This window comes from Carcharhinus amblyrhynchos, chromosome 31 (assembly GCF_965287045.1).
Source record: "Carcharhinus amblyrhynchos chromosome 31, sCarAmb.v2.hapA, whole genome shotgun sequence".
Lineage (NCBI taxonomy): Eukaryota > Metazoa > Chordata > Chondrichthyes > Carcharhiniformes > Carcharhinidae > Carcharhinus > Carcharhinus amblyrhynchos.
The window spans coordinates 1987283-2013698 of NC_137354.1; the positions used below are offsets into that span (position 1 = coordinate 1987283).

The following is a 26416-nucleotide window of genomic DNA, read 5'->3' on the forward strand; positions in this document are numbered from 1 at the left end:
AGACTAGAGATGGAGGGATACAGGAGACTTTTCTAAATAAAGATCAAGAGCTTTGGGACGTTCCTAGGAATCAATTGATTCCTACAGACCTTCCAAAATATTTCATGGCTCACTTGCTTTATTTCTGCGCTTCTGGGGATTCCGTAAATGTCTAAGTTTTGCATGTTTATTGATGTCTTTTCTTTTACTTCACAGGAGATTCGGTCCACCTTGTTGACCAACAAGGGGCATACACACGGTGGGTTGTGCGATGGCTGCTCTTGGATGTTGCTTTGAGAGTTGCCTAGTGCTTCACGTCGTCAGTGTACGCTTAAACTGGACCATCTGATGGGCAACATGACAGCTCAGTGACTATCACTGTTCGCTGTGCAGATACATGGATTTGGGCTGGTGTCTGCGGGAGTTTGCACATTCTCCCCGTGATTGCATGGGTTTTCTCCGGGTGCTCCGGTTTCCTCCAAAACCCCAAAAACGTGCTCTTAGGCTGACTGGTGTAACAAATTGTCCCTAAATTAGGCTTCCCTCAATCTTCCCCAATAGGTGTAGACATAGGTCATGGGTAGAGGAGGGCACTCAATGTTAAAATGGCGGCATGGGCTCGTTGGGCCGAAGGGCCTGTTTCCCGTGCTGTGTTGTTCTTTGTTCTATAGTACAACCCTACTAAAGTGATTTCCCCCTTCTTATTTTTCAGTTCAACCTACATAGACTCAGTGGGCGAACCCTCGGATATATCCCCTCTCAGTACTGCTGTGATGTTTTCCCTAATCAAAAACACAACTCCCCCTCCTCTCTTACCTCCTGTTCTATCTTCCTATAGCATCTGTGCCCTGGAACGTTGAGCTGCCTGTTCTGTCCCTCCCTCAGTCATGTTTCAGGTATCCCTGATAGCTTTGGAAAACCTACTGTTTCTTGTGGTGGAATTGTGTGTGAATCAAATGAGCACAATTAAAAACTGACTACAGATGTAATTCTTCTTTCAAATTCCCACATATTTGTACACAGCTGTGCCCAGGTTTAGATGAATTTAGCATTTAACACTTGGAGAGAGCAACAACTTGAAGAAAAAATGGTAAATATTTGCCTGTTTGGGATAGAAGAGTTAGAAAATTTAAGTAATTACAATGAGGTTGTGTACACAGTGCAATAATGATTTGTACTACCATGTACTGTGTTAAGCAATTTGGCTTATATTAAATTTCAATACCAAAGAGAATATTTCACATTTGTTTTCTGTGTGGCCTCAGTAACATTGATAGAAACTGTACTTAAATATCTTTCTGTATTCAATACCCTGCATGCGAAGGAAAGAGGAACAATTTACCTTATCGGTAGAGTTTACAGCCTCAGCTTGTTCTTGTGTTGGTGATATTACTGGAGAGCCATCGTCATTCTGAAAAAACAAGGAAAGATACAGGAATCTGAACCAAGTGGTTTCCAAAGAGTAAGATAAAAGGAAGGTCAACCAGTGTTTTGTCATGTTTAGTTTAACTAAATGTTGAGCAGGAAAATCCTGATTTCAATTCCCAGCAGCTGGGCAATGAAAGCAGGCAATTCAGTCCATGTGCCAGAGTCCTGATGGATGTGCATGCAGAGATGCAGCATGGAGCAGATTGTACTTGGCAGTGTCGTCCACACTGAATAATAAACTGCTAATCTTTTCAAAAGAACAACATTCTTTTGAGGTAATTGGATCTGACTGCAGCAGGTAATGAAACTTTCTCGGCATTTTGGCTCAGATCAAGGCGAAGGTGGGATACAGCTTGTTCGTCTCTCTCCTGAGGCCCATGAATTCGGTTCAATTGGATTTTGAATTTGATTTTTGGAGCAAGCAAGGAATGGATTTGGGTTTGCCCGGTCCACTCTGAGCACTGGCTTTGTAACTTCAAAAAAAAAATTATATTCCATCCTCAAAAAGCAGGTAACGAAACCTTCACGAGACAGGAGGAGCGAACTCTCCAGTGCTTATTTTCAGCATAAGTATTTGGGGAAAACATGAAAATACTCTCTGTTGCTTTTGAACTGGAGGTATTTAAAAGTGAGAGTAGTATTCCTCTCACGCTTATCTCAATTGTAATAATCAATACATCCCTTTAGGGATCATTATTATTTTTTAAAATACCTGAGCTATTAAATAGAAATTACATCAATTAAATGACATGTTCACAGGCTATGTTTTTTAGTTAATATATTCATAGTCTGTTGCTGATTACATTTCTAGAAAAAAACTGAATCTTAATATTTGAGATACACTTTCTTTTCTTAATTTATTCACAGGATGTGGGCACATTTATTGCCCGTCTCCAATTGCCCTAAGATTCAACCACGTTGCTGTGGATCTGGAGTCACATTCAGGCCAGACCAGGTAAGGACAGTAGGTTTCCTTCCCTAAAGGACATTACTAAACCAGTTGGGTTTTTATGACAATGGTTTCATGGTCATGATTAGACTTTGAACTCCAGATCTTTTAAAATTCAAATGGGATTCGAACCTGGGTCCACAGGTGTTGCTCTAGGATTCTGGTTTATCTGTTCAGTGACAATTCGACGATACATTCCCTGCTAGGAACATAGGGTTTAGAAGCAGGAGCAGACCATTAGCTCTTGAAGCCTGGTCCATAATTGAATAGGATTGTGACTGATCTTGTTGTGTCTCACTTTCACTTTCTTGTCTGTCTCCCATAATCCTCAACTCTCTTGTCTATCAAAAACCTGTTTACCTCTGCTTTGAATAAATGTAATGACCCAGCCACCACTGCATTCTAAGGAAGAGAAATCCACATACTAAAGACCCTCTGAGAGGAACATTTTTTCTGCATCCCAATCTTAAAAGCTCGGACCTCTTATTCTGAAACTACGTTTCCTTGTTCTAGTCTCAGACAAGAGCGAACCTCCTCCCAGTATCCACATTATCAAGTGCTATCAGGATCTTACGTGGTTGAATAAGATAACCTCTGTTCTTCTACAGTGCATCGGGTGCAGAACCAATCTGCTCAACCTTTCTATAAGATAAAGCCCTCATCCCAGGAAGAATTCTTTCCCAAGATTTCAAGTCGGGGGAAGCTGCATTTGATCAGTTGTGAGTAGACAGTAAGCAGTTATGTAGTGTGTCAGTTGTGGTATCAATGTGGATGCATCCTTTAGATTGGTAAACAACATTCCACAAAGGTGAGTTTGTTCATACATATCAGTTGGTTTACATCCTCAGAATAATGCTAATTCTAAAATCAGGCCTAAATTATCTCAGATTGCATAAGAATAATTAGGTTTCCTGCATCAGTTCCACAACATCTTCCTGTAAAACAGAGATACCAAAAGAGAAAACAATGGAAAATCTCAGCAGTTCTGGCATATCTGTAAGGAGAGAAAAGCTTTGACAAAAGGTCATCTGGACTCGAAATGTCAGCTCTTTTCTCTCCTTATGATGCTGCCAGACTGGCTGAGATTTTCCAGCATTATCTCTTTTGGTTTCAGATTCCAACACCTGCAGTAATTTGCTTTTATTTAGAGAGATAATATACTTGATCCACAGGTTCGTGTGAACTAGGTTTGTTTTTTTAAAGGATTACGACTGACATGTTCCTCTTTCGCCTCCTTATTTCAGTTTTTAATATTCACAGCCCTAACCTTTCCTAGGCACTGTGTACGTTTCCATTTCTACAGCTAGTAAACAGCAAAGTTCCTTCTGTCTGTGAAGCTGCAACATATCATTATGCCTCAGAGTGGAGAGCACCATGAACTTCCATCTCTAAAGTTCTCAAAGCAGCACTACTTTAAAAAGTATCTAATCCAGGAGCTGAGGTCAAAACATATTAGGGCAACAGTAAACTGTAATCATTGATGCTAAGCTGCAAATAACCCAGTTACCCTTACTCTAACCGTATATAACATCATCCTGTTGGCTGCAAAACTATTCTATAAAAAGAGATTTTGGCTTAATACTTTAATTTCATGTCCCCTTGCAACATTGTGCATAATTTTGCTTGGTTCACATAAAGTGCCTAAAAAAAAAGAACAGAGAAGCTTGAATGAGCTTTTTGGAATCCTTGCGCAAAAAGCTTTTCTAAAGAACATGAATCTATCACTAGTGGAAAATTGAACTTAAAATGGGGGTGATTCTCCCAGCTTGCTGGGCCGCTCGAGTAACACAGCAGGCCGAGTGTAGGCTGTCTTGTGGGCTTCCCGCTGGGCGCCATAGCCTCCACGAATTTCCAGCATTATCAGCTCCGGGCCGGAAATCGGTGCAAAGTTGATCACAATATGCAAATCTCCATTTACATTTCATCAGCTGGCCTGGAATTGAATTCTCTGGCCTGCTAGCATCTCTTCCCCTCACCACCACCACCACCACCACCACAACTACTACCACCACCACCACGCTCCCCCCCCTCCCCAATCCCCTCAAGGAGTAGTTCCCCCAGCGACATTTACCACTGCTCCCCAATAATGGGAGCAGGCACCCTGATTCCACTGGAGGGAAGGCCACTGATGCCCCCCCACCCCAAGAGGTCAGGGGTAAGTAGGGAGGGGCACCCCTTGTGCAGTGATAACTTGACCATGCTAGTGTTTTCCCTGACGCTGTCCAAGGGCATCAGACAGTGCCGAGGCGGCAGGGCAAGAAGGGGTGGGAGGACGTGCAGCCTCTCTGCACTTGTGATGCCTGGGAGAGGGAGGGAGGAGGTGATCGGGGCTGGCCATGGGGGTTGAGGGGTCTGGATGGCCAGCAATGGAGGGTTGCAGGGATGGCCAGCGATAAGGTTGGCCATCAATTAGGAGGTCAGCAAACAGAGGTCACTGCATGCACCGATCTCAGCACTGACAGTTTGGCGCATGCACAGTGGCCTGCTCAGTGCTATGCTGCTGACCTCTGCTGCAGATTCCTCTGCACTAGAGCACCCTGAAGTCTCTCTCTCCCCATTTAGATAATAAGTTACCTTCCCATATTTGCGACCAAAATGCATAACCTCACACTTACCCACATTAAACTCTGCATTTTGGCCCACTCTCCTAACTTATCTATACCCATTTGTAAGGTTCTTATTTCCTCACTGCAACTTACTGTTGTCTATTTTTGTGTCATCTGCAAATCTAGCTTCAGAGCTTTCTATTCCTGATTCCAAGTTGTAAATATAGATTGTAAATAGTTTCAAACCTTTCAAACTCAAACTTGTATGCAATGTGTGAGAAGCTGCATCATGGTCAACATCAATTGTAAAGTTCAATTTCAGGCTCCCCTGAACCGTACAAAGGAAACACTCTGGCCGGGATTCTCCCATGAACCTTTGAGAATAGGCCCCTGATTTTCAGAGTGAATCACGTTAGGGCACTCTGTGATGAGATTCGTGTTGGAGATTCATTCAGGAAATCGCACTGAAAATACCAGCAGGATTTATTCCCTTTCTCTTGCATGTTGGGGACTTGGAATTTTTTTGGGAGTATCCCAGCCAGAGTGTTTCCTTTGTACGGTTCAGGGGAGCCTGAAATTGAACTTTACAATTGATGTTGACCATGATGCAGCTTCTCACACATTGCATATAAGTTTGAGTTTGAAAGGTTTGAAACTATTTACAATCTATATTTACAACTTGGATACAGGAATAGAAAGCTCTGAAGCCAGATTTGCAGATGACACAAAAATAGACAGAACAGTAAGTTGCAGTGAGGAAATAAGGGCCTTACAAATAGATATAGATAAGTTAGGAGAGAAGGCCAAAATGTGACAGCTGGAGTTTAACGTGGATAAGTGTGAGGTTTTGCATTTTGGTCGCAAATATGGGAGGGTGACTTATTACCTAAATGAGGAGAGACTTTGGGGTACCCTGATGCAGAGGGATCTGTGTGTCCTTGTTCATGAATCACAGAAAACTGGCATGCAGCTACAGCAGGTAATAAAGAAAGTAAATGGAATGTTGACATTTCTAGCTAAAGGAATAGAATATAAAAGGTAAGGAAGTATTGTTTCAACTATACAAGGCATTGTTGCGGCTGCACTTGGAGTACTGTGCACAATTTTGGTCCCCTTATTTGAGGAAAGATGCAGTGGCATTGGAGGCAGTTCAGTGGAAGTTCGCTAGATTGATTCCAGAGATGAGAGGTTTGTTGTATGAAGAGAGATTGAACAGTTTAGGCCTGTACTCCCTGAAATTTAGAAGAATGAAGGGAGATCAAATTGAGGTATCGAAGATGATAAAAGGTCTGGATAAAGTAGACGTGGAATGATGCGTCCTCTTATGGGGCATTCTAGGACGAGAGGTCATAGTCTTAGAATAAGGGATAGCAAATTTAAAACAGAGTTGAGGAGAAACTACTTCTCCCAAAGGGTCTTGAATCATGGAATGTGCTACCCCAAAGTGCGATGAATGCTGGGACAGTGAGTAAATTTGAGGAGTTAGACAGATTTTTAATTAGTAATGGGTTGAAGGGTTATGGGGAGAAGGCAGGAAAATGGGAATAAGAAGCATATCAGCCACGATCGAATTACGGAGCAGAATTGATGCGCTAAATGGTCTAATTCTGTTCCTATATCTTATGAACTAATGAAGTAAATTATCAATTGCTTTTCTGAATTTTGACCAGTAATAGGTTCCTGCTTGATGTAAGAGCCCGCAGTAGATGGGAAGTGAACTGAATTATTATCGTGGAGGAGAGGAGGAGTGGATTCACTGCCCAGTCTGGTGTCTGGGAAAGAAACTGTGTCTCTGTTCACAGAGAATCAGAGAGGGCAGCCTCAACCAAATGTGTCATCATGCATTGCTGGTGGACGCGAGCAGAAAAATGGGAAACATGCCAGATTAAGTCTGTTAAAAAACAATAGTCCAGCCTCAACAGAAATATTGCTTCTAGTTCTGGTACCCACTCTTTCAGAAAGAGGTGAGGGCATTAGACACAGAAAAAATTCAGGAGAATGGTTCCAGGGTCAAAGAACTTCAGTCAAGTAGACAGATTGGAGATTCTGGGACAGTTCTCCTTGAAACATAGAATGTTCAGAAAAAATTCGATTGAGGCATTCAAAATCACGAGGGGTCTAGACAGAGTAGATGGAGAGAAACTGTTCCCATTGGTAGAAAGGTCGGGAGCCAGAATTCACTGATGTAAAATAATTGACAAAATAAGCAATGGTGACATGAGGACAAATTTTCAAGCACTGAGAGATTAGGATGTGGAATGTACAGTCTGAGTGTGTGACAGAGGCATTCAAAAGAGAACTTGATCATTCTATGAAAAGGGAAAATGTGCAGGGGCTACAGGAAGTAGAGAGGGAAGTGGCACTGGGTGAACTGTTCTTCAAGAGAGATGGCATAGACATGGCTGGCTGAATGGTCTCCTTCTATGTTGTAACCATTCTATGATTCACTGATTTGTGTTGTCTGGGAGTAGGGAGAGGTGCATAAATAGATCCACAAAGGGGAAAACAAGACTACTTCAGAACCAGACAAAGCAGGGGATATTGAAGTCTTGAATCTTATCTGTAACTTCATTCTCAAGCTTTGGCATACATTTTTGTTTTATATGGTGATGATTTGTCTACAAACCAAGTAACTCACATGCTGAGAATGCAGGATAATGATTGATTTTAGCTAGGCATGTGTTTGTTTTAATTTGAATTAACATATTTTTGTTTATTTGATTTTTCCCATGGGATTTCAAAGTAGGGTTTTGATTAAGTTGATTGACAGAGAGTCATCTCTAAGGGGAGGAGCTAAGCTTACAAGGAACAGCAGGCAATCACTGCGGGGTTGTGAAAGTAGCAAGAGGTTTCTCTCTCTCTCTCTGGAAGCTGCTGTTTGGAACCAGCTAGGAAAAATGGGTCTTTGTCTCTCTCTCTCTAGGAGTGTCCTGGAGTATGTGTCCCAAGTATGCAAGCCTGTGCATCTCTAACTGATTTTGAAGAGGAGTTTACGTCAATAAAAGAAATATTGCTTAAATTGGAACTAAAAGAAATAGGTTAACAGTTAAGAATTGTGTCTTGTCACATTTAAGTATTTTAATTGATAAAAGTTAAGTTGATAAAAATTTGTTCACTATAGTTAAACTGTATTGTTAAAATAAAGTTTGCTTTGATAAAAGCTTCCTAGTTTGTCAATAGAATCGCACATGGAGTAAAACATCTTATCCTCACACTGATGCCAAAATAGAAAAAAACTGTTACGATCTAGTCAGGCTTCAGAACGTACTTTGGGGTTTCTGATTTGTACCCTAACAATAGTATGATATTGCCTTCAGATTTCAGAGGGCCACTACTAGTACAGGGATTTGACTGCAATTTCTCACTCATTGTGGTTGAACAGATAAATGTTCGATGAGCAAATTTCTCATTTCCGTCTGAAATTCCAAGTGGAGCACAGTTCACCTGTACAGTTCCTTCAGCCATTAATTCAGTGCAAACAAAGAGTGAAACAAGTTGTGTAGTCATGCCTTTGTTTAAAAACACTATGTCACATATTAAATGACTTACTGGGAGAATTCACATGATTGTTAAAGTGCTGAAACTGAAATCCAAACATCTTACAGCAACAATATAATTATTTGTGGTAAGTAGTGGGTAGCTTCCCTGACATTGTGATGGGAATACCAAATCCAGGGCTCCAATATTCCTTCAAGGCAACTAGGGATAGACAGCAAACATTTCATCAAGACCATTCTGAAAGAAGACTTTGGTCTCATATTTCACAGAGTTGTTCTGCAATCTGTTTAGTGGGTGATTTGCAAAAGGTTTCAACCTAGGCACGAGCAACTGAGAATATGTACACAGACACATTTTTCTTTTGAAATATTGATATCTCACTATATGATTCAGAGATGGCCAATTGACAAGTCCAGTTCCACTTGGGCTATTGACTCCCAGCTAGATCAAAGGCTTCAATTTCAGTAAGAATTGGCTTTCATCATGCCTCTGAGTGTTGTGAAGAGTTAGAACACATCACCTCTCAATCTTCCATTCTCCAAGAAAAATAAATACCAAGCAATGCTCAAAAAAAAAGACAACCTATCAAAGCTTTTCATCTTGCACTCACCAGGACAGATTCACAAAATCGCAAGTACCAATTAGTTTAGCTCCTAGTCCAAGTTAGAGCTGCCAGAGGTAAACTAAAATCATTTCCATCCATTTACGGTGCACACACATTTCGTGGTTTGTGCAGTTACATTGGTTTCTGTTTTTCAATAGCTCCAGTCCAAAATTCTCATCCTCATGGCATTGACTAGGCCTGGATACTGTAACTAATTTGGAGCTTTCACCCCTCCTTTACCTTATAGCTGTGCCTTTAGCTGTTTCCATCTCATTCTCCTAAATCCTTAATCCACTCGACCTCTCTCCCAAATTAAAATCCTACCTAGCATGCAATTTTCCTCAAAATATATCCTTCTTTAGCTTGACACCCATTTTCATCAGAATACTTAGAGTCATAGAGGTTTACAGCTTGGAAACAGGCCCATGGCCTAACTTCTCTGCAAAGCACCTTTCTTGATATTTGAGAAGCTATATCGTCGTAATCGAATGTCAAAAATAACACGGCCATAATGCTAAGAAAACCATCAAGTGAATTCTGTGTCATTATAGTTTTGACAGGAATAATAAATTTAAAAGAAGTCACAACAAGCTTAAATGACCTTGATAGGATGATCAAACTGAAGTACCCACTGACATGTACTTTACATTTACAGAAATCTTCACAACATTTAGGTTTGGGTGAGTCATCTATTTTCTTTCCTACTTGTCTGAATTTATTGCATCAAACCTCCCACGATTCATTTATTAACTTTCATACACTCAATATTTTTTCATTCCTGGAATAAGATTATGACCCATTAATTCATAAGTGGTCTGTTATGATTTCATTAACTGCAGTTGAAGTTTGAAGTGAAGCTTCTTAATGATGCTGAAGAATGTCTAAGCACAATTTCTGTACTGCTTCCATTCAATCTGTTTCCTTCTCTCCTTCGTACATTAAAGGTGAGGAGTTGTTAGTCAGACCAAAAGTCCCTGAGCTTTGTCAGATAGTAGCATGGATTTCACATTTATGGAGGAGATTTGTTTCTGTGGCAGCTTCTCAATGTGATGGAAGACATCTCTTTTTATTGGATACCAAGTAGAAACAAACTAAAATACATTGGGCCACAAGTTTTGAGCTCCATATGGTATTGGGGTGTAACCTAAAGGTGTGCTGGGGAACCTATCCTGCAAATTCCCAGATGGTTCTGAGTGCAAACATCCCTTGGGCAATTGTGCTGCTTTGGGAACCATCTGAAAATGTGATTTAAATCACCAACTTTGGATGCCTGACTCTCTCTCATCTCACCTTCCCCCCACCACCACCACACCACCCCTCCTCCCACCCCCCGACACGACTATCTTCACTGCCCAAGGTCCATCCTGACCTGATCCGCCCCGATCCTGCCACTTTATCAACCCCAGTCCTACAAACTTACATTGCCAAAGACCCTTACATCTGGCTGGACCTTTAAACCAGTGCCTGTGGGACTGTGGCTTCCTCTCCTCCAACTGAGCAGTCCTTCGATGCTAGGCACGGGCAGTTCGCTGCACAATCCAGGTGGCTTGAGTCAGATGGTCGGGCGAGCTAGGATCACCTGCATTTCAGGGTAATTACTTTTGAGTGTGTTATATGTGTCAAACTGCAGCTAGGAGATCAAGTGATCAGTAACTGCAGTGATGGATTTTTCTGTAAACTGACTCTTTGGTATTTTCTTTACACAATGCATTGATTGATCTGAAAATTTCTTTCTTTCAATACTGTGGTAAGGTGATGACTTCATTCTGTGAGAAATTTCTCAGAAAACAAACAACTTGTATTGATATAGCATCATTAATGTCATGAAACATCTCAAGATACTTCTCAGGAGCATGATAAAATGCAAATATGATACTGAGTCACAGAAGTGATATTCGATCAGTAACAGCTTGGTCAAAGAGGTAGGTTTTCAGAAATGTCTGAAAGGACACATATGCATTAAAATGAGCCTCAGTCAATAATCTGATCAAGTTTTTACACAAACCCTTAATCTGGTGTTCCTCCCTCAGGTGCTGACAATTCTGCTGTAACTTCCAGCCTTTAGTTGTGTTTATTCTCTGACTAACTATTCTCTGCTCACGGACTCAAAGTGTTTCCCTCTTTCAACAATCATCTTTCTGTTCCACTGCAACTAATTATTTTTGTTGCTTACTCTTTCATTAATTTATCTCCTTTCCTCTGTTGCTCTCTCCTCATGCTTGCTGCTGTCACCCGTGTGTCTGTCCCTTCTCTTCCTCATTCTCTCATGGATCTCCTCAACTGTCTCAATCTCTCACATTCATCTGGTCATTGCCGATTCACACAACTATCAAAATAACTGGAAACATGTTGGAATATCACCCAGATCGAAGGGATGTCAAAAAGACAGCAGAGAGACGAACAAGATCCAAGCTTCCAATATTCCTATCTGTTCCATCTTCATGCACGTTACAAATTACTATAAAAATACCCAGTCTGTGAATATTTAATTACATGTATTGGATGAACATCCAAAAAGGTTAATGTTATATTATTATGTTACATACAAATACCCAACAGATGAATGATTCCAGTATTAAAATTATTAATTGCATGGAAGAAATCATCACCCAAGTCTTTCAGAAATGTCCAAATATTTCACATGCAATTAATTACTTTGAAGTGCAGTCACTGTTTTTGCATGGGCAAAAATTGAACCATATTGCGCATAGCTAGAAGTCGCAAAAAGCAATCAAATGAATGCTTAAATTTTCTCTTTAACTAACTTTAGCATCGAGCAGAACATAAGCAGAATCTTCTGTCCAACTTTGTGTCGAGCGTGGAATCTTTAAAATCTACCTGAACTGGCAGACGGTGACTCAGTTTCAGCTCTCACACTACTGCCTCTGAGGGTGAGCTCCAAAGTGTGGCTCTTGAACACGAGCTCCTGACTCTGAAGCAGAAGGGTCAGGCAGCCCTGTCTGTCAGACCGGACCGGTCACCACAGCCCTGTGTGTCGGACCGGACCGGTCACCACAGCCCTGTGTGTCGGACCGGACCGGTCACCACAGCCCTGTGTGTCGGACCGGACCGGTCACCACAGCCCTGTGTGTCGGACCGGACCGGTCACCACAGCCCTGTGTGTCGGACCGGACCGGTCACCACAGCCCTGTGTGTCGGACCGGACCGGTCACCACAGCCCTGTGTGTCGGACCGGACCGGTCACCACAGCTCTGTCTGCCGGACCAGACCGGTCACCACAGCCCTGTGTGTCGGACCGGACCGGTCACCACAGCCCTGTGTGTCGGACCGGACCGGTCACCACAGCCCTGTGTGTCGGACCGGACCGGTCACCTCAGCCCTGTGTGTCAGACCGGACCGGTCACCACAGCCCTGCGTGTCGGACCGGACCGGTCACCACAGCCCTGTGTGTCGGACCGGACCGGTCACCACAGTCCTGTCTGCCGGACCGGACCGGTCACCACAGCCCTGTGTGTCGGACCGGACCGGTCACCACAGCTCTGTCTGCCGGACCGGACTGGTCACCACATCCCTGTCTGTTGGACCGGACTGGTCACCACAGTTCTGTCTGCCACATTTTTCTTGAAGGAAGAACTGGATAGTACATTCATATCTTCTGGTGTGTAGCCAAGCAAGAGATCACAGTGGGATCAGTCTGAAACCAGGCCATCAGTATTACCAATGCAATACAAGGAGTCTGAACTTAAAGGAACTATAACGAGAACCGATGGTAGGAGAGGGATGGAAATAAATTATATGCAGAGGTGATTTTACAAATCAACTCAAATGATGCTTTATACACATATTGCAAATGAACCTTCCTATGTCTATAAACAGATTCTAGCCAGAAGCGAGATTGAATAAATATCCTCTCTCATTGACTGCAAATCTTCTTGACTTTGTCGTAAATCACCTCAGCAATTGTGTGTAGATTTTCACAGCTCACGATTAGCTATAGTTACTCTCTTAAGTAAGGCAGGCCATCCTCACTCACAGAACAAACCTTATCCCAATACATGAATGTTATGACGTGTGACCTCTACACGACCTTCAACATCCAGAATGAATTTCAGACTTGGGCTGACAAGTGGCGAGTAAGATTTGCACCACACAGCTAATACTCATCTCCAACAGAACAGAATCTAATCATCTCCCTTTGACATTCAATGGAATTGCCATTACTGAATCTTCCACTATCAGCATCCTGGGTGTTACCAGAAACTGAACAGGACCAGCTATATAAACACCACAGCTACTGGAACAGGTCAGAGGCTGGGAATTCTGGGCAAGTAGCTCACTAATGGACTCCCCAAAGCCTGTCCATTATCTACAAAGGTTAAGTCAGGAGTGTGACAGAATACCCTCCACGTTCCAGAGGAGTGCAACTTCAATAACACTCCAGGAGTTTGATACCATCCAGAAAAAGCAGCCCTAATTGATTCACATTGCACCATCTTCAACATCCATTCTCTCCATCACCAATGCACAGTTGCAGTGGTGTTTACTATCTACAAGATGTGCCATAGCAACTCACCAATGATCTGTCAACAGTAACTTCCAAACCTGGCGCTTCTACCACTTTGAAGGAACAGGGCAGCAAATGGAATGGGAACTTCGCCACCTGCAAGTCCCCCTCCAAGTCACTCACCATCCTAACTTGGTTCCTTCACTGTCAATGGGTCAAAATCCTGGAACTCCCTTGCTAACAGCACTGTGCATTTATCTACACAGTAAAAAGTCTGACAACACCAGGTTTTAGTCCAACCGATTTATTTGATAATAGACTCGCAAGCTTTCGGGGTTAGCCCCTTCGTCAGGTGAATGGAGAGTTCTGGCCTCAGACAGAGCATATAAAGCACAGACAGCTTAGAGATTGACTCTAAACTGTCTGTGCTTTATATGCTCTGTCTGAGGCCAGAACTCTCCATTCACCTGACGAAGGGGCTAACCCCGAAAGCTTGTGAGTCTATTATCAAATAAATTGGTTGGACTAAAGCCTGGTGTTGTCAGACTTTTTACTGTGTTTACGCCAGTCCAACGCCGGCATACCCACATCACGTTTATCTACACCACAGACACTGCAGTGGTTCAAGGTGGTGGTTCACCACCCCCTTCTCTAGGGAAATTAGGAATGAGCAATTAATGCTGGCCTAGTCAGTCATGCCCACATCCTGTGACAGAATATTTGAAAAAGCGAGATAGAAAATAAAAGTACAGGAGGAAAAGAAAATTATAGAATTGGGTAAAAGAAATCTATAATTATGCACATCTCTTGATTATGAGAATGGAAGAATTCCAAAACCTTGGGCAATGTTCCTGTCAGCTATTCGTCAAATTTAAGTAAGGAAAAATGCAAATACAAGAATCTGAAAGAAAACAAAATATTTGAGACACACATTTGGTATCAGAATTGGGAGAAGGATGGGAATATTTTGGATTTTGTTGCCTCATTAGATTTAGGAATGAAGGACAATAAGAACAAAGAAAGGTACAGCACAGGAACAGGCCCTTCAGCTCTCCAACCCTTGTCGATCATGATGCTCTAACTAATCTAAAAAAACTTTCTGCCCTTACTTGATCCATATCTCTCTATTCCCTCCCTATTCATGTACCCGTCCAGGTGCCTCTTAAATGTTCCTAATGTGCCTGCTTCCACCACTTCCCCTGGCCGCGGGTTCCAGGCACCAACCACTCTGTGAAAAACTTCCCCCGCACATCCTCCTGAATGCACCAAATGTAAACCTTTGCTCATCCAGCTTTGAAAGATCAAAACAATAAAAAATTGCTGAGGGATCTGTTATACACTTTCATCATTGTTTCACTAAGTAAAACACACCAACAGAACTTGGAAATGCATGATAAAATAGAACTGAATCAGCACAGCTTCGTCAAGTGGAGGTCATGTCTAACCAATCTGTTCTTTGAGGTGGTAACAAGGAAGTTAAATAAAGGAGAACCAGTGGACATGATTTATTTAGAATACCAGAAGGCCTTTGACAAGGTGCCGCAAAGGAGACTGTTAAATGAGAGCCCATGGTGTTGAGGGTAAGATCCTGGCATGGATAGAGGATTGGCTGACTGGCAGGAGGCAGAGAGTGGGGATAAAGGGGTCTTTTTCAGGATTGCAGTCAGTGACTAGTGGCATGCCTCGGGGGTCAATGCTGGGACAACTTTTCACAATATACATTAACGATTTGGAAGAAGGAACTGAAAGCACTGTTGCTAACTTTGCAGATGATACAAATATATGTAGAGGGACAGGCTGTATTGAGTAAGCAGGGGGGCTGCAAAAGGTCTTGGACAGTGGGCAAAGTGGCAGATGGAGTACAATGTGGAAAACTGTGAGGTTATGCACTTTGGAAGGAGGAATGGAGGCATAGACTATTCTCTAAATAGAGAAATGCTTAGGAAATCAGAAATACAAAGGGACATGGGAGTCATTGTTCAAAATTCTCTTAAGGTTAACGTGCAAGTTCTGTCGGCAGTTAGGAAGGCAAATGCAATGTTAGCATTCATGTCGAGAGAGCAAGAATACAACAGCAGGGATGTACTTCTGAGGCTGTATAAGGCTCAGGTCAGACCCCATTTGGAATACTGTTTTGGGCCCCATATCAAAGGAAGGATGTGCTGGCCTTGGAAAGGGTCCAGAGGAGGTTCACAAAAATGATCCCTGGAATGAAGAGCTTGTCGTATGAGGAACAGTTGAGCATTCTGGGTTTGTACTCATTGGAGTTTAGAAGGGTGAGGTGCGATCTTATTGAAACTTACAGGATACTGTGAGGCCTGGATAGAGTGGACGTGGAGAGGATGTTTCCACTAGTAGGAAAAACTAGAACCAGAGGGCACAACCTCAGGCTAAAGGGACAATACTTTAAAACAGAGATGAGGAGGAATTTCTTCAGCCAGAGAGTGGTAAATCTGTGGAACTCTTTGCCACAGAAGCCTGTGGAGGCCAGGTCATTGAGTGTCTTTAAGACAGAGATAGATAGGTTCTTAATTAATAAGGGGATCAGGAGCTAGGGAGAAAGGCAGAAGAATGGGGATGAGAAAAATATCAGCCATGATTGAATGGCGGAGCAGACTCCACGGGCTGAGTGGCCTAATTCTGCTCCTATGGCTATTGGTCCTATGGGCAGGTAGTGCGTGCAGCCAGGTGACAATCTCTCGGAACAAGTGCAACCATGTGAAAATATCCAAATAGGTACCCTTATTGAACAGGAATAAGACAGAGGAACACAAACCATTTCTAAGATTCCACCACATTATTTTTCACAGCACAGGTCCTCATGTCAAACTCATTTGATTATAATGTAAATATTTGGTTATTGCACTGAACAAGATGAAAATAAGCGACAGCCATCTCCAGTGGAAATTTCATTTTGCTTCATTTAATGTGACAGTTCAATGCTGTGGAAAATGCAATCGAACTGGTCTCACAGGGACTTAATGTTGAAGATATGTGACTGACCATAAGTTAAGATGAGAATGTGGAGCAGTGCAGGATATGCTGTCACCACTCAAAAGAGAGAGGATTAGGTGTGACAGAATGATTGCCTCAAGGTTTGCTTGCTGTTAGATGGTTCATGGTTCCCAGTTTATTACATTTTGTTGATTTCTAACATTCTTAAACTCACTTTTAACCTCTTTGCTGCATCCAATCTTGGAAAGCTTTGAAATATCATCTGGAAGCACACTGGCAGCAGACACAGGCAAACACTACCCCAAGCAAGTTCTGCTCCTAGACACACATTGTCCTGACTTGGAAATATTTTGTTGTTCTTTCACAGTTGCCAAGCCAAACTCCTGGAACTCTGTCCCTGACAGCACTATAGGTGTACCCACACCAGCAGCGGAGGCTGTACCCACACCACAGACTGCAACAGTTTGAGTCGGTAGCTCCACTACCTTAGAAGGCAATCAAAATGCTGCCCCAGTCTATGATGTCCAGATCCTGTGACAGAACAAAATAATAATTTGCACCATCACCACTGGAAGGTGAGAGCCATTGCTTCTGCTGTGTCAGCATATTCCATTGCATCCCACACAGGCTGTTAAAGATGAAACAGTAATATGATAATGACCAGATGCACTATTGATGTTCTAAACGATGATTGAAGGATATGTGCTGGCCAGAACACCGGAGGGGAACTCTCCTGCTTTTCTTCAAAATAGTGTCATGAGAGATTTTATTTAGGATGGCTTATTGGCAGAGTGGTTAGCACTGCTGCCTCAAGGAACTCGGGTTTGATTCTGGCCTTGGGTAACTGAATGTCTTTGTGGAGTTTGCATGCTCCCCTCGTGTCTGCGTGGGTTTACTTGGTTTCCTCCTACACACCAAAGGTGTGCAGGTTAGGTGGGTTAGTCATGCTAAATGACCCTTAAGAGTCCAAAGATGTGTGATTAGGAGATTAGTCATGGTAAATGCATGGGGTTACAGGGATAGGAAGGTGGGCCTGGTTAAGATGTTTCTCAGAGAATTGATGCAGACTCGATTGGCTGAATGTCTTCCTGCTACATTGTATGGATTCTCTTCCAAATCCATTCAAATCAGTAGATTGGACTTTGTTTTAATATCCCATCTTAATGATGGTACCTCCATGTTTTAATATCCCATCTTAATGATGGTACCTCCAAAAGTGCAACTCCCTCTGCACTCTACTGAAGGACAGTAAGAAGTCTCACAACGCCAGGTTAAAGTCCAACCAGTTTATTTGATAGTAAATGCACAAGCTTTCGGGATTTGCCCCTTCGTCAGGTGAATGGAGAGTTCTTGTCTTAAATAGAGCGTATAAAAGGCACACACAGTTTACAGAATACTGATTAGAATGCGAGTCTTTATAGCTAACCTGCTATTCAAGTCTTAAAGATGCAGACAACTTGAGTGGAGATTGCATTAGGCACAGGTTAAAGAGGTGTATATTGCCTCCAGATAGGACATTAAGTGAAATGTTGCAAGTTCAGGCAAGTCATGGGGGTTACAGATAGTGCGACATGAACCCAAGTGTTTGCCAACAGGAAGGGAACAGTTCGGTGGTCACAGGCACTCGGCCTCTGATCTTCAGGTAAACATTCTCCAAGGCAGCCTTCATGACATGCGACAGCGCAGAGTCGCTGAGCAGAGACTGATAGCCAAATTCCGCACACATGAGGACGGCCTCAACCGTAAAGACTCACATTCAATCAGTATTCTGTAAACTGTGTGTGCCTTTTATATGCTCTGTTTGAGACCAGAACTCTCCACTCACCCGACGAAGGGGCATACCCCGAAAGCTTGTGGGTTTACTATCAAATAAACTGGTTGGACTTTAACCTGGTGTTATGAGACTTCTTACTGTGTTTACCCAAGTCCAATGCCGGCATCTCCACATCACTCTACTGAAGGGTCAGCCTTGACTTCAGTCTTGGAGTGGAACTTGGATCTTGAACCTGTCAGTGCCAGCAACTGTGCCACAGCTGACCCCCATCAGCACTCATACTCTACTGCCTTGGCAATGTGCAAAAAGCAGCTTATTGACATGTCAAGTGCCTTGACTTTAAACCTTCTCAACCTGCAGGGCAGCAGGCTGAAATGTTTTAAGGATAGTGTTCAGAACAAGAGCAGGAGATTTTCTACAGGAAATGCTGTCATTATTCAGGTATTTGTCTTTGTCGAGGGCTAAGTATAAGTTACAAATTTGTGGCTTTTCGTGTGGCACATTACTTGTCTCATGATCAAATCCTAATTGGGTTATTAAAAATGTGATACGTTAAAAAGAAATTGAAATTTTGCATTTATCCAGCATCTTTCCTGTTCTCTGGAATATTCCAAAGTGATTCAAAGCAAATGAATCATTTGTGAAACCTCATTGCCGCTGGTTGTAGGCAAGTGTAGTAGCCACACTGAAAAAGCCCACAAGCTGTACCAAGAATGACCATTGAATATGATTCAATGATGTTGGTTAAAGGATGAATATTAGTCAAGATTTTGGGAGAACTCTACATTCTTGCATTACTAAAAAAATGCAGCGTTTCCTCACCATTGTTAGAAATTGTGAGCAAGAGTGTGTGCTTTGAGTCCTGGAGTGGGGCTGAACCCATTACCTTCCTCATGTGACATGATTTGAGCCAGGCTATTCCTGCTATTCCAATTTTAATACGATGGCTGGATCAAAGGGCATACAATGGTGATTTCAGAAGACAAATATTGCTGGCACTTGTTTCAATTGGGAAGAGACATTGCCTTCTCCACAGTGCAAAACCAAATCAAGAATATCTCATTTGAACACAAAAAATTGCAGGGGGGATCGGAATTGAATTTGATGATCATCCAGGAACAAGATGAATGGTGGAGCAGGTTCGAAGGGCTGAATGGCTTACTCCTGCTCCTTGTTTCTATGTTTCTTGGAACCCTTTCTGAGAAATCAGTACTTATTAGAGTGAGGAATGCTCCAGGGGAATTGACAAGTGAAGGATGAGATAGTGGGATGGGTGACAGAAAGCACCAGAGTTTTGGATGAGCTGCAGTTTATGGAAAAAGGGAGGCTGGGTGCATATTTGGAAGAGCGGCGTCTAATGTTAACAAATAAAATCCCTACAGTGCAGAAGGAGGCCATTCGGCTCATCGAACCTGCACCCACAACAACCTCACTCAGGCCCATTCCCCTTAAAGCCACATATTTACTCTGGTAGTCCCCTTGATGCTAAGATGCAATTTATCATGGCCAATCAACCTAACCTGCAAACCTTTGAAGTGTGGGATGAAACTGGAGCACTTGGAGGAAACTCATGCAGACATGGGGAGAATGCAGACTCCTCACTCAGAGTGACCCGAGGCTGGAATTGAACCCAGGTCTCTGGCACTGTGAGGCAGCAGTGCTAACCACTGTGCCATCGTGTTAAAGGGTTCAAAGGTTTCAGCAGCAGATATATCTAATGATATGGAGGTTAAATTAAGCTGTCTTTGTGACAGGAAGGGTCAACTTGGACACTGAGGTTGCAAGAGTGGAGCAGTCTGGTTCAGCCTGAGAGAGTGGATGGAGAATGGGAAAGAAATAATGGCTAAGCTATAGAATTTGTGAAGGGCACATGGGAGAATGGAAGTTGTTTTTTAAAAGATTTTTGGGGAATATTGTGTTATTCTGTAACGGGTGTGTTTGTGTGGGAGAGGTGGCTTTGTTAATTAATGATCGCACATTGGAAAAGGGCGACCTGAGTTCAAGAAACCAGGATGGAGAAGCTGTTTAGGTTGAAATGAAAAATGATAAAGTCAAGAAGTCACTTGTGGGAGTGGTGTATATGCTCCCTAATTGCAACTACACAGTAGGACAGAGTATAAAAGAAGAGATAATGGGAGCTTGTCAGAAAGGTATTGCAATAATCATAGGGGACTTCAATTTACACATAGATTGGAAAAATCAGATGGGCAAAGGTAGCATAAATGAAGAGCTCGTGAAATGTTTTTGGGATAGCTTCTTAGAATAGCACATTCTGGAGCCAACCAGAGAGCAGGTTATGCTAGACCTAGTATTGTGCAATGAGATAGGATTAATCGATAATCTCATAGTGAAGACATTCCTGGGTAGCAGCAATCAAATGTGATTGAATTTTATATTCAGATTGAGGGAGAAAAGAGCGCTTCCAGAATAATATTTTAACCTAAATAAGGGCATTTATGAGGGTATGAAAGGGGAGCTAGCTAAAGTGAGAGACAAATATGCTTAATGAGCAGACATTTACAGGGACCTTCCAGAACACATGGAATTGACGCATTGCAATGAGAAAAACAAATTCCAAAGGGAGGACCCATCATTTCATAGAATCGAAGAATCTCTACAGTGCAGGAGGCGGCCATTTGGCCCATCAAGCCTACACCAACCACAATCCCACCCAGCTCTAGCTCCATAATTTACCCTAGCTAGTCCGCCTGATACTAAGGGGCAATTTAGCCTGGTCAATCCACCTAACCTGCACATCTTTGGACGGTGGGAGGAAACCGGAGCACCCAGAGGAAACCCACACAGACAAGGAGAGAACGTGCAAACTCCACACAGTGACCCAAGCCGAGAATTGAACTCAGGTCCCTGGCACTGTAAGGTAGCAGTGCTAACCACTGTACCACCTAATGTAGTTAATCTGTAATTAACTAAAAAGTTAAAGACTGTATTAAACTTAAAGAAAAACACGTATTTGCGCAAAGATGAGTGGCAGGTCAGAAATTTGGAAAGAATATAAAGAACATCAAAGAATGACAAAAAGGATTGATAAAGAGGGAAAGCTGCAGTATGAGAAAGTTAGCTAATAACAAAGATGAATAGTAAGATTTCTATAGCTTTTTAAATATGAGTTATCAAAGTACTGGTTCTATAGAAAGTATATCTGGGGAATTGGTAATGGAAAGTACGGCTACGACAGATGAATTAAACAGGTATTTTCCATCGGTCTTCACCATTAAGAACACATGTAAATTCCCAGAAATAGCTGTAACTCAGGGAACTGAAGGCTGGGAGGAACTCAGGAAAATTGCAATCACCAGGGAAGTGGTGCTGAGCAAATTCTTGGGTCCTTATCTGTGGAAAGATGTCCTTGTTACAGAGGAAGTGCAGTGAAGGTTTATCAGGCTGATTCCTGGGATGGCAGGCGTGTCATGAGGAGAGACTGAGTCAGTTGGGATTATATTCACTGGAGTTTAAAAGAGTGAGAAACTTATAAAATTCTAACAGGATTAGACAGAATCAATTCAAAACAAAATGTTTCCAAAGGTGGTGAAGTCCAAAACTAAGAGTTATAGTTTGAGGATAAGGGGTAAACCTTTCAGAAATGAGGTGAGGAGAAATTTCTTCATAGAGGGTGGTGAATGCGTGGAATTCACTACCTTAGAATGTTGTTGAGGCCAAAACATTGTCTGGTTTAAAGAAGAAATTAGATGTTGTTCCTGGGGCTAAAGGGATCAAAGGATGTGGGAGGAAGGGGGAGATCAGGGTATTGAATTTGAACATCAGCCATGATCAAAATAAATGGTGAAGCAGGCTTGAAGGGCCAAGTGGCCTACTCCTGCTTTTAGTTTCTATGTTAGTATGTTTCTATGTCTGTGGGCTGACAAATCCTCAGGATTGGATAGGTTTCATACTATGGTCTTGAAATAACTGGTTAATGAAATGGTTGATACATTGTTTTTAATTGTCTAAAAATTCCCTAGATACGGGGAAAATTCCATTGCACTGGAAGATGGCATTTCATTCAAAATGGGAGGAGGGGGACATAAAACAGGAGCTGCAGGTCAGTTAATATATATCATAGGGAAAATGTTAGAAGCCATTATAAAAGATGTTATAGCAGAGCACTTGGAAAAATTCAAGGCAATTTGAGTAGAGTCAATATGGTTTTGTGAAAGAGAAATCACGTTGAATCAATTTATTGAGTTCTTTGAAAGAGTCATATTTGCTGCGGATGCAAGGGGACTGGATGTACTGTACTTAGATTTCCCAATGGCATTTGATCAGGTTCTGCATCAAAGATTACTGCAGAAAATTAAAGCTCATCATGTAGGGGGTGACTACTAGCACAGATTGAAGATCGGCTAGATGACAGGAAACTGAGAGGCTAAACGGGTCTTTTTCTGGTTGGCAGCATGTGACAAGTGGTGGACCACAAGAATCAGTGCCGGGGTCTCAACTTTTTACAATTTATGTAAATGACCTAGATGGAGGGACTGAAGGAATGGTTGCTAAGTATTGCTGATGACACAAAGATAGGTAGGGTTTTAAATTGTGAAAAGGACGTAAGGAGGCTACAAAAGGACATACTTGGTTAAGCGAGTGGACAAAGATCTGGAAAGTGGAATATAATGTGAGAAAATGTGAAATAGTCCACTTTGGCAGGCAGATTTAAAAAGCTTATTATCTAATTGGTGAGAGATTTCAGAGCTTGGAAATGCAGAGGGATCTTGGTGCCCTTGTGCATGAATCACAAAGGCCTAGTATACAGGTACAACAAGTAATTAGGAAAGCTAATACAATATACTATTTATTGAGAGGGGAACTGATTACAAAAGTAGAGAGGTTCCGCTTCAGTTGTACAGGGCATTGGTGAGACCAAATCTAGTGTGTTAACCATTGGTGTCTTTACTTAAAGAATGATGTAGATGCATTCAAAGCAATTCAGAGAATGTTTATTAGATAAATACTTGGAATGGGTAGGTGTGTTATGTAGAAAGACTGGACAGTCTAGGCTCATATCCGCTGGAGTTCAGCAGAGTAAGAGGTGACTTGATTGAAACTTTTAAGATCATGAGGGGCCTCGACAGGATGGATGTGGAGAGAACGTTTCATCTTGTTGGAAAATCTAGAACCAGGGCTCATCGTATAAAAATAAAGGTCTACTCATTTAAGACAGAGATGAGAAGTTTTCTCTTAGGTCAAGTCTCTGGAACACTATTCATCAAAAGGCAGAGTCTTTGAATATTTTTAAGACAGAGGTGGATAGATTTTTGATGCACAAAGATGTTAACCGTTGTCAGGAGTAGGTAGGACGCGAGTTGAGGCTGCAATCAGATGATCCATCATCTTATTGAATGGCAGATCAGGTTCAAGTTGGCCGACACCTGCTCCTAGTTCGGGTGTTCATATGAATGAAGGTTTAAGACATGAAAGGGTAGAAGTGCTATGCTTGTGCTTTTGTAATGAGATATTATGGTGGGTTTGAGGTACAAGTAAATAGGTTGGATCTTTGCATTTTTAGATAAGTTTGTTTGAAGATGAAACAGAAGTCAGAGGTGATGAGAAATATTTTTGCAGCTGACAGGAGTTCCATAGGTAAACAGAAAAGGGTATTATCGACCTGAAAGAGGAGACAGAATAGAAACATGAAATATGTGGAAGGATTTGAGCTTCAAAGTGGTATAACAGCAACAGAACTGGAAATGAATGATATTTTAGAGTTACTGTGGAGACTTTAGTTGTTGGCTGAGAGAGGAAGATTTCTGAGAAAAAGCCCTGAGCTGGGAGAAGAACAGTTTGAATCAGCCATTCAGTCAAGCCGGAGAAGTGTTGGCCTGCAAAAAACAGTCTGATGCTGAAGAGTTGAATTTCCACTGCAGAGTGGAAGCGAGTTTGAGAGGTCATGTGGTATATCTTTAAAGTGACAGCAGTTTTGCAGTGGGTAATATTATGGGATTTTTATTGCTAAACATCAACAAAGGGGTGCTGCCTGGAAAGTGTTTACTTGTGGGTCTGAGCAAGTAGGGATCTTTTTGGGGTGAAAGTTTTGTAAGATTAATTCTAACTGTGTCACTGTATTCTGTGTCCTTATGCTTTCATGTTGATAAACCCTTTAATTTTAGTTTTTAAAATCTCACAAGTGTGACTGGACTTCTTTCTGCTGAGATGAGCACTTCTCTTCCAATTTTCAGAGAAAAAAGTAAGCCAAATTTCCCACGGGGATTGGTTTGTTCAGCAATTAAAATCTGTTGTGATAGCAGGGCTGAAGGCAACTGCTTCAGTCTTTCCAATGAGTAATTGGTGGAAACCAAGTCTCATCTAAAACTGGATCCCAGACAAACAAGGGAAATGGGTGACACTGAATGGATGCAGTTGCAGAGGAGAGAAACTCAGTAATGGATTGTCAGTTCAGGAGCCCACTTGCTAACCTGAAGATAGCAGCCTGGATAGCAGAGAGAAATATCCATTTCACACATTGAATATTTTTGCTGTCTCTCCGATTTTTTTAAATGTGGAAACGTGGCTCATTTGACCAATGAAGCTACTGCTCGGATATCCTAATCAGAAGCAGAAATAAACCTTGAAATCTGTGCATCAGATAGAAAAAAAAACACAAGAAAAGAGATAATTGAATTCTTTGCTGAGCGCAAAACAAAGGTTTGGGTGAAGATTTAGGGCAAAAGAGATCAAGGGACATGGGGGGAGGGGGGAATCAGTCATGATCATAATGAATGGCAGAGCAGACTCGAAGGGCTGAATGGTCTACTCTTGCTTCTAGTTTCTAAGAAGCCCCCTTAATCCACTCACTTCACTTAACAGATTACTCACCCTCCTGTCCTCCTATTGCATGTTAAATAACTTTTTTCTGTTGCCTTTCCAAAACATTAGCATGTCAACATAATGGATCCAGGGAGAATGAGAGAGGACAGTTTAGTAAGTACCAGTGTCATAGTAAACTGAGGGGAGCAGAACCCCCTCCGGCTGAATGACTCACTGAATGTAAAGAGTGAATATTACATGTATCCGTGTTGTACTGAAGCACCTTAGAATGCAACTTGATCTAGGTAGGCAGCCTTTAAATACCTTTGCACCATTCGTAATTTTCCTTGACTGTATTGAAGCATCTCAGAGTGTTATCTGATGTATGTAAAGAACCTGAATATTACTGCACTTGGTGTAGGGGCCATTTTGGAATATTTGTTTAGTTCTTGCAATTCTTTTTCTGAATGAAGTATATTTTTTCGAAAAAATAGTGTCCTCCAGCTGAGTATGGAGTATATAGATCGGAATATTTAAAACAAACACCTATGTTTGGAATTTCGCTGGTAATGTCTGTGATTGGTTGTAACCCTTGGCTTTACATGAGTATTTTTAATCGAAGTCTCTTGTTCATTCTCACCTTTCTTCACTTTCAGAGCAATGAAGGCAGGTGATTGTCAGTTATGAATGTTCTGATCAGGAGGAGTGAAGCAGGTTGCAGATGCACACTTTGCGCTATCATTTAACAATGACAACACATCTAAAAGTAAGAATTATTAATTGGTGTCCACATGTTTCACTCTTCAAGTGTCTTTTTTTTCAGTGCTGCTCATTTCTTTCTTGTGTTTCAGCTTCTTTGTTTGACTGGCTTTCCTTCCTTCCTTCTCATTCTGCAAATTCCACAATCATAGACTCGACAATAAGCAGCAAAGTAATCCCTGAGGTTCTTAAAGATGCAGTACATGATGTCTGAAAATCACACATCAGCAATATGGCACATTCTCAGTGACCATTGGTATATTTCCAACAGCAACAAGAACTCTCAATGGTTGTGTCGTCTCAAGAAATTCTCAGTTTTCAAACTCCCATCAGGAATGGCCATGCACATGGAAGCACAATGAAGTCAACTTGAAGTCGACCAAGAAAAGTAATAGGTCTGAGCCAAGAAAAATAATAGGTTTGAGGATTGGGAACAGTTTTGAATTCAGCAAAGAAGGACCAAGGGATTGATTAAGGAGATGAAAATACAGTACAAAAGTAAGTTTGCAGGGAACATGAAGACTGATACTAAAAGTTTCCATAGATATGTGAAGAGAAAGAGGTTGGTGAAGATAAATGTAGGTCTCCTACGGACAGAAATGGGGAATGCATGATAGGGGACAAAGAAATGGTCGAGCAACTGAATACAGACTTTGATTCTGTCTTCTTAAAAGGGGACTGAAATCAAATGCCAGAAATG

General features: G+C 41.9%; 1 protein-coding gene across 3 annotated transcripts in view; it reads right to left on the reverse strand.

Annotated features, from left to right (window-relative positions):
* The window catches only part of ccser2a (coiled-coil serine-rich protein 2a), a 670411-nt gene that overhangs the window by 176406 nt on the left and 467589 nt on the right, over positions 1-26416 (reverse strand). For all 3 annotated transcript variants that reach the window (XM_080215929.1, XM_080215928.1, XM_080215930.1), the window contains one exon: positions 1322-1390. In XM_080215929.1, coding sequence (XP_080072055.1) covers positions 1322-1390 — 69 coding nt within the window. The remainder of the gene's footprint in view (positions 1-1321; positions 1391-26416) is intronic.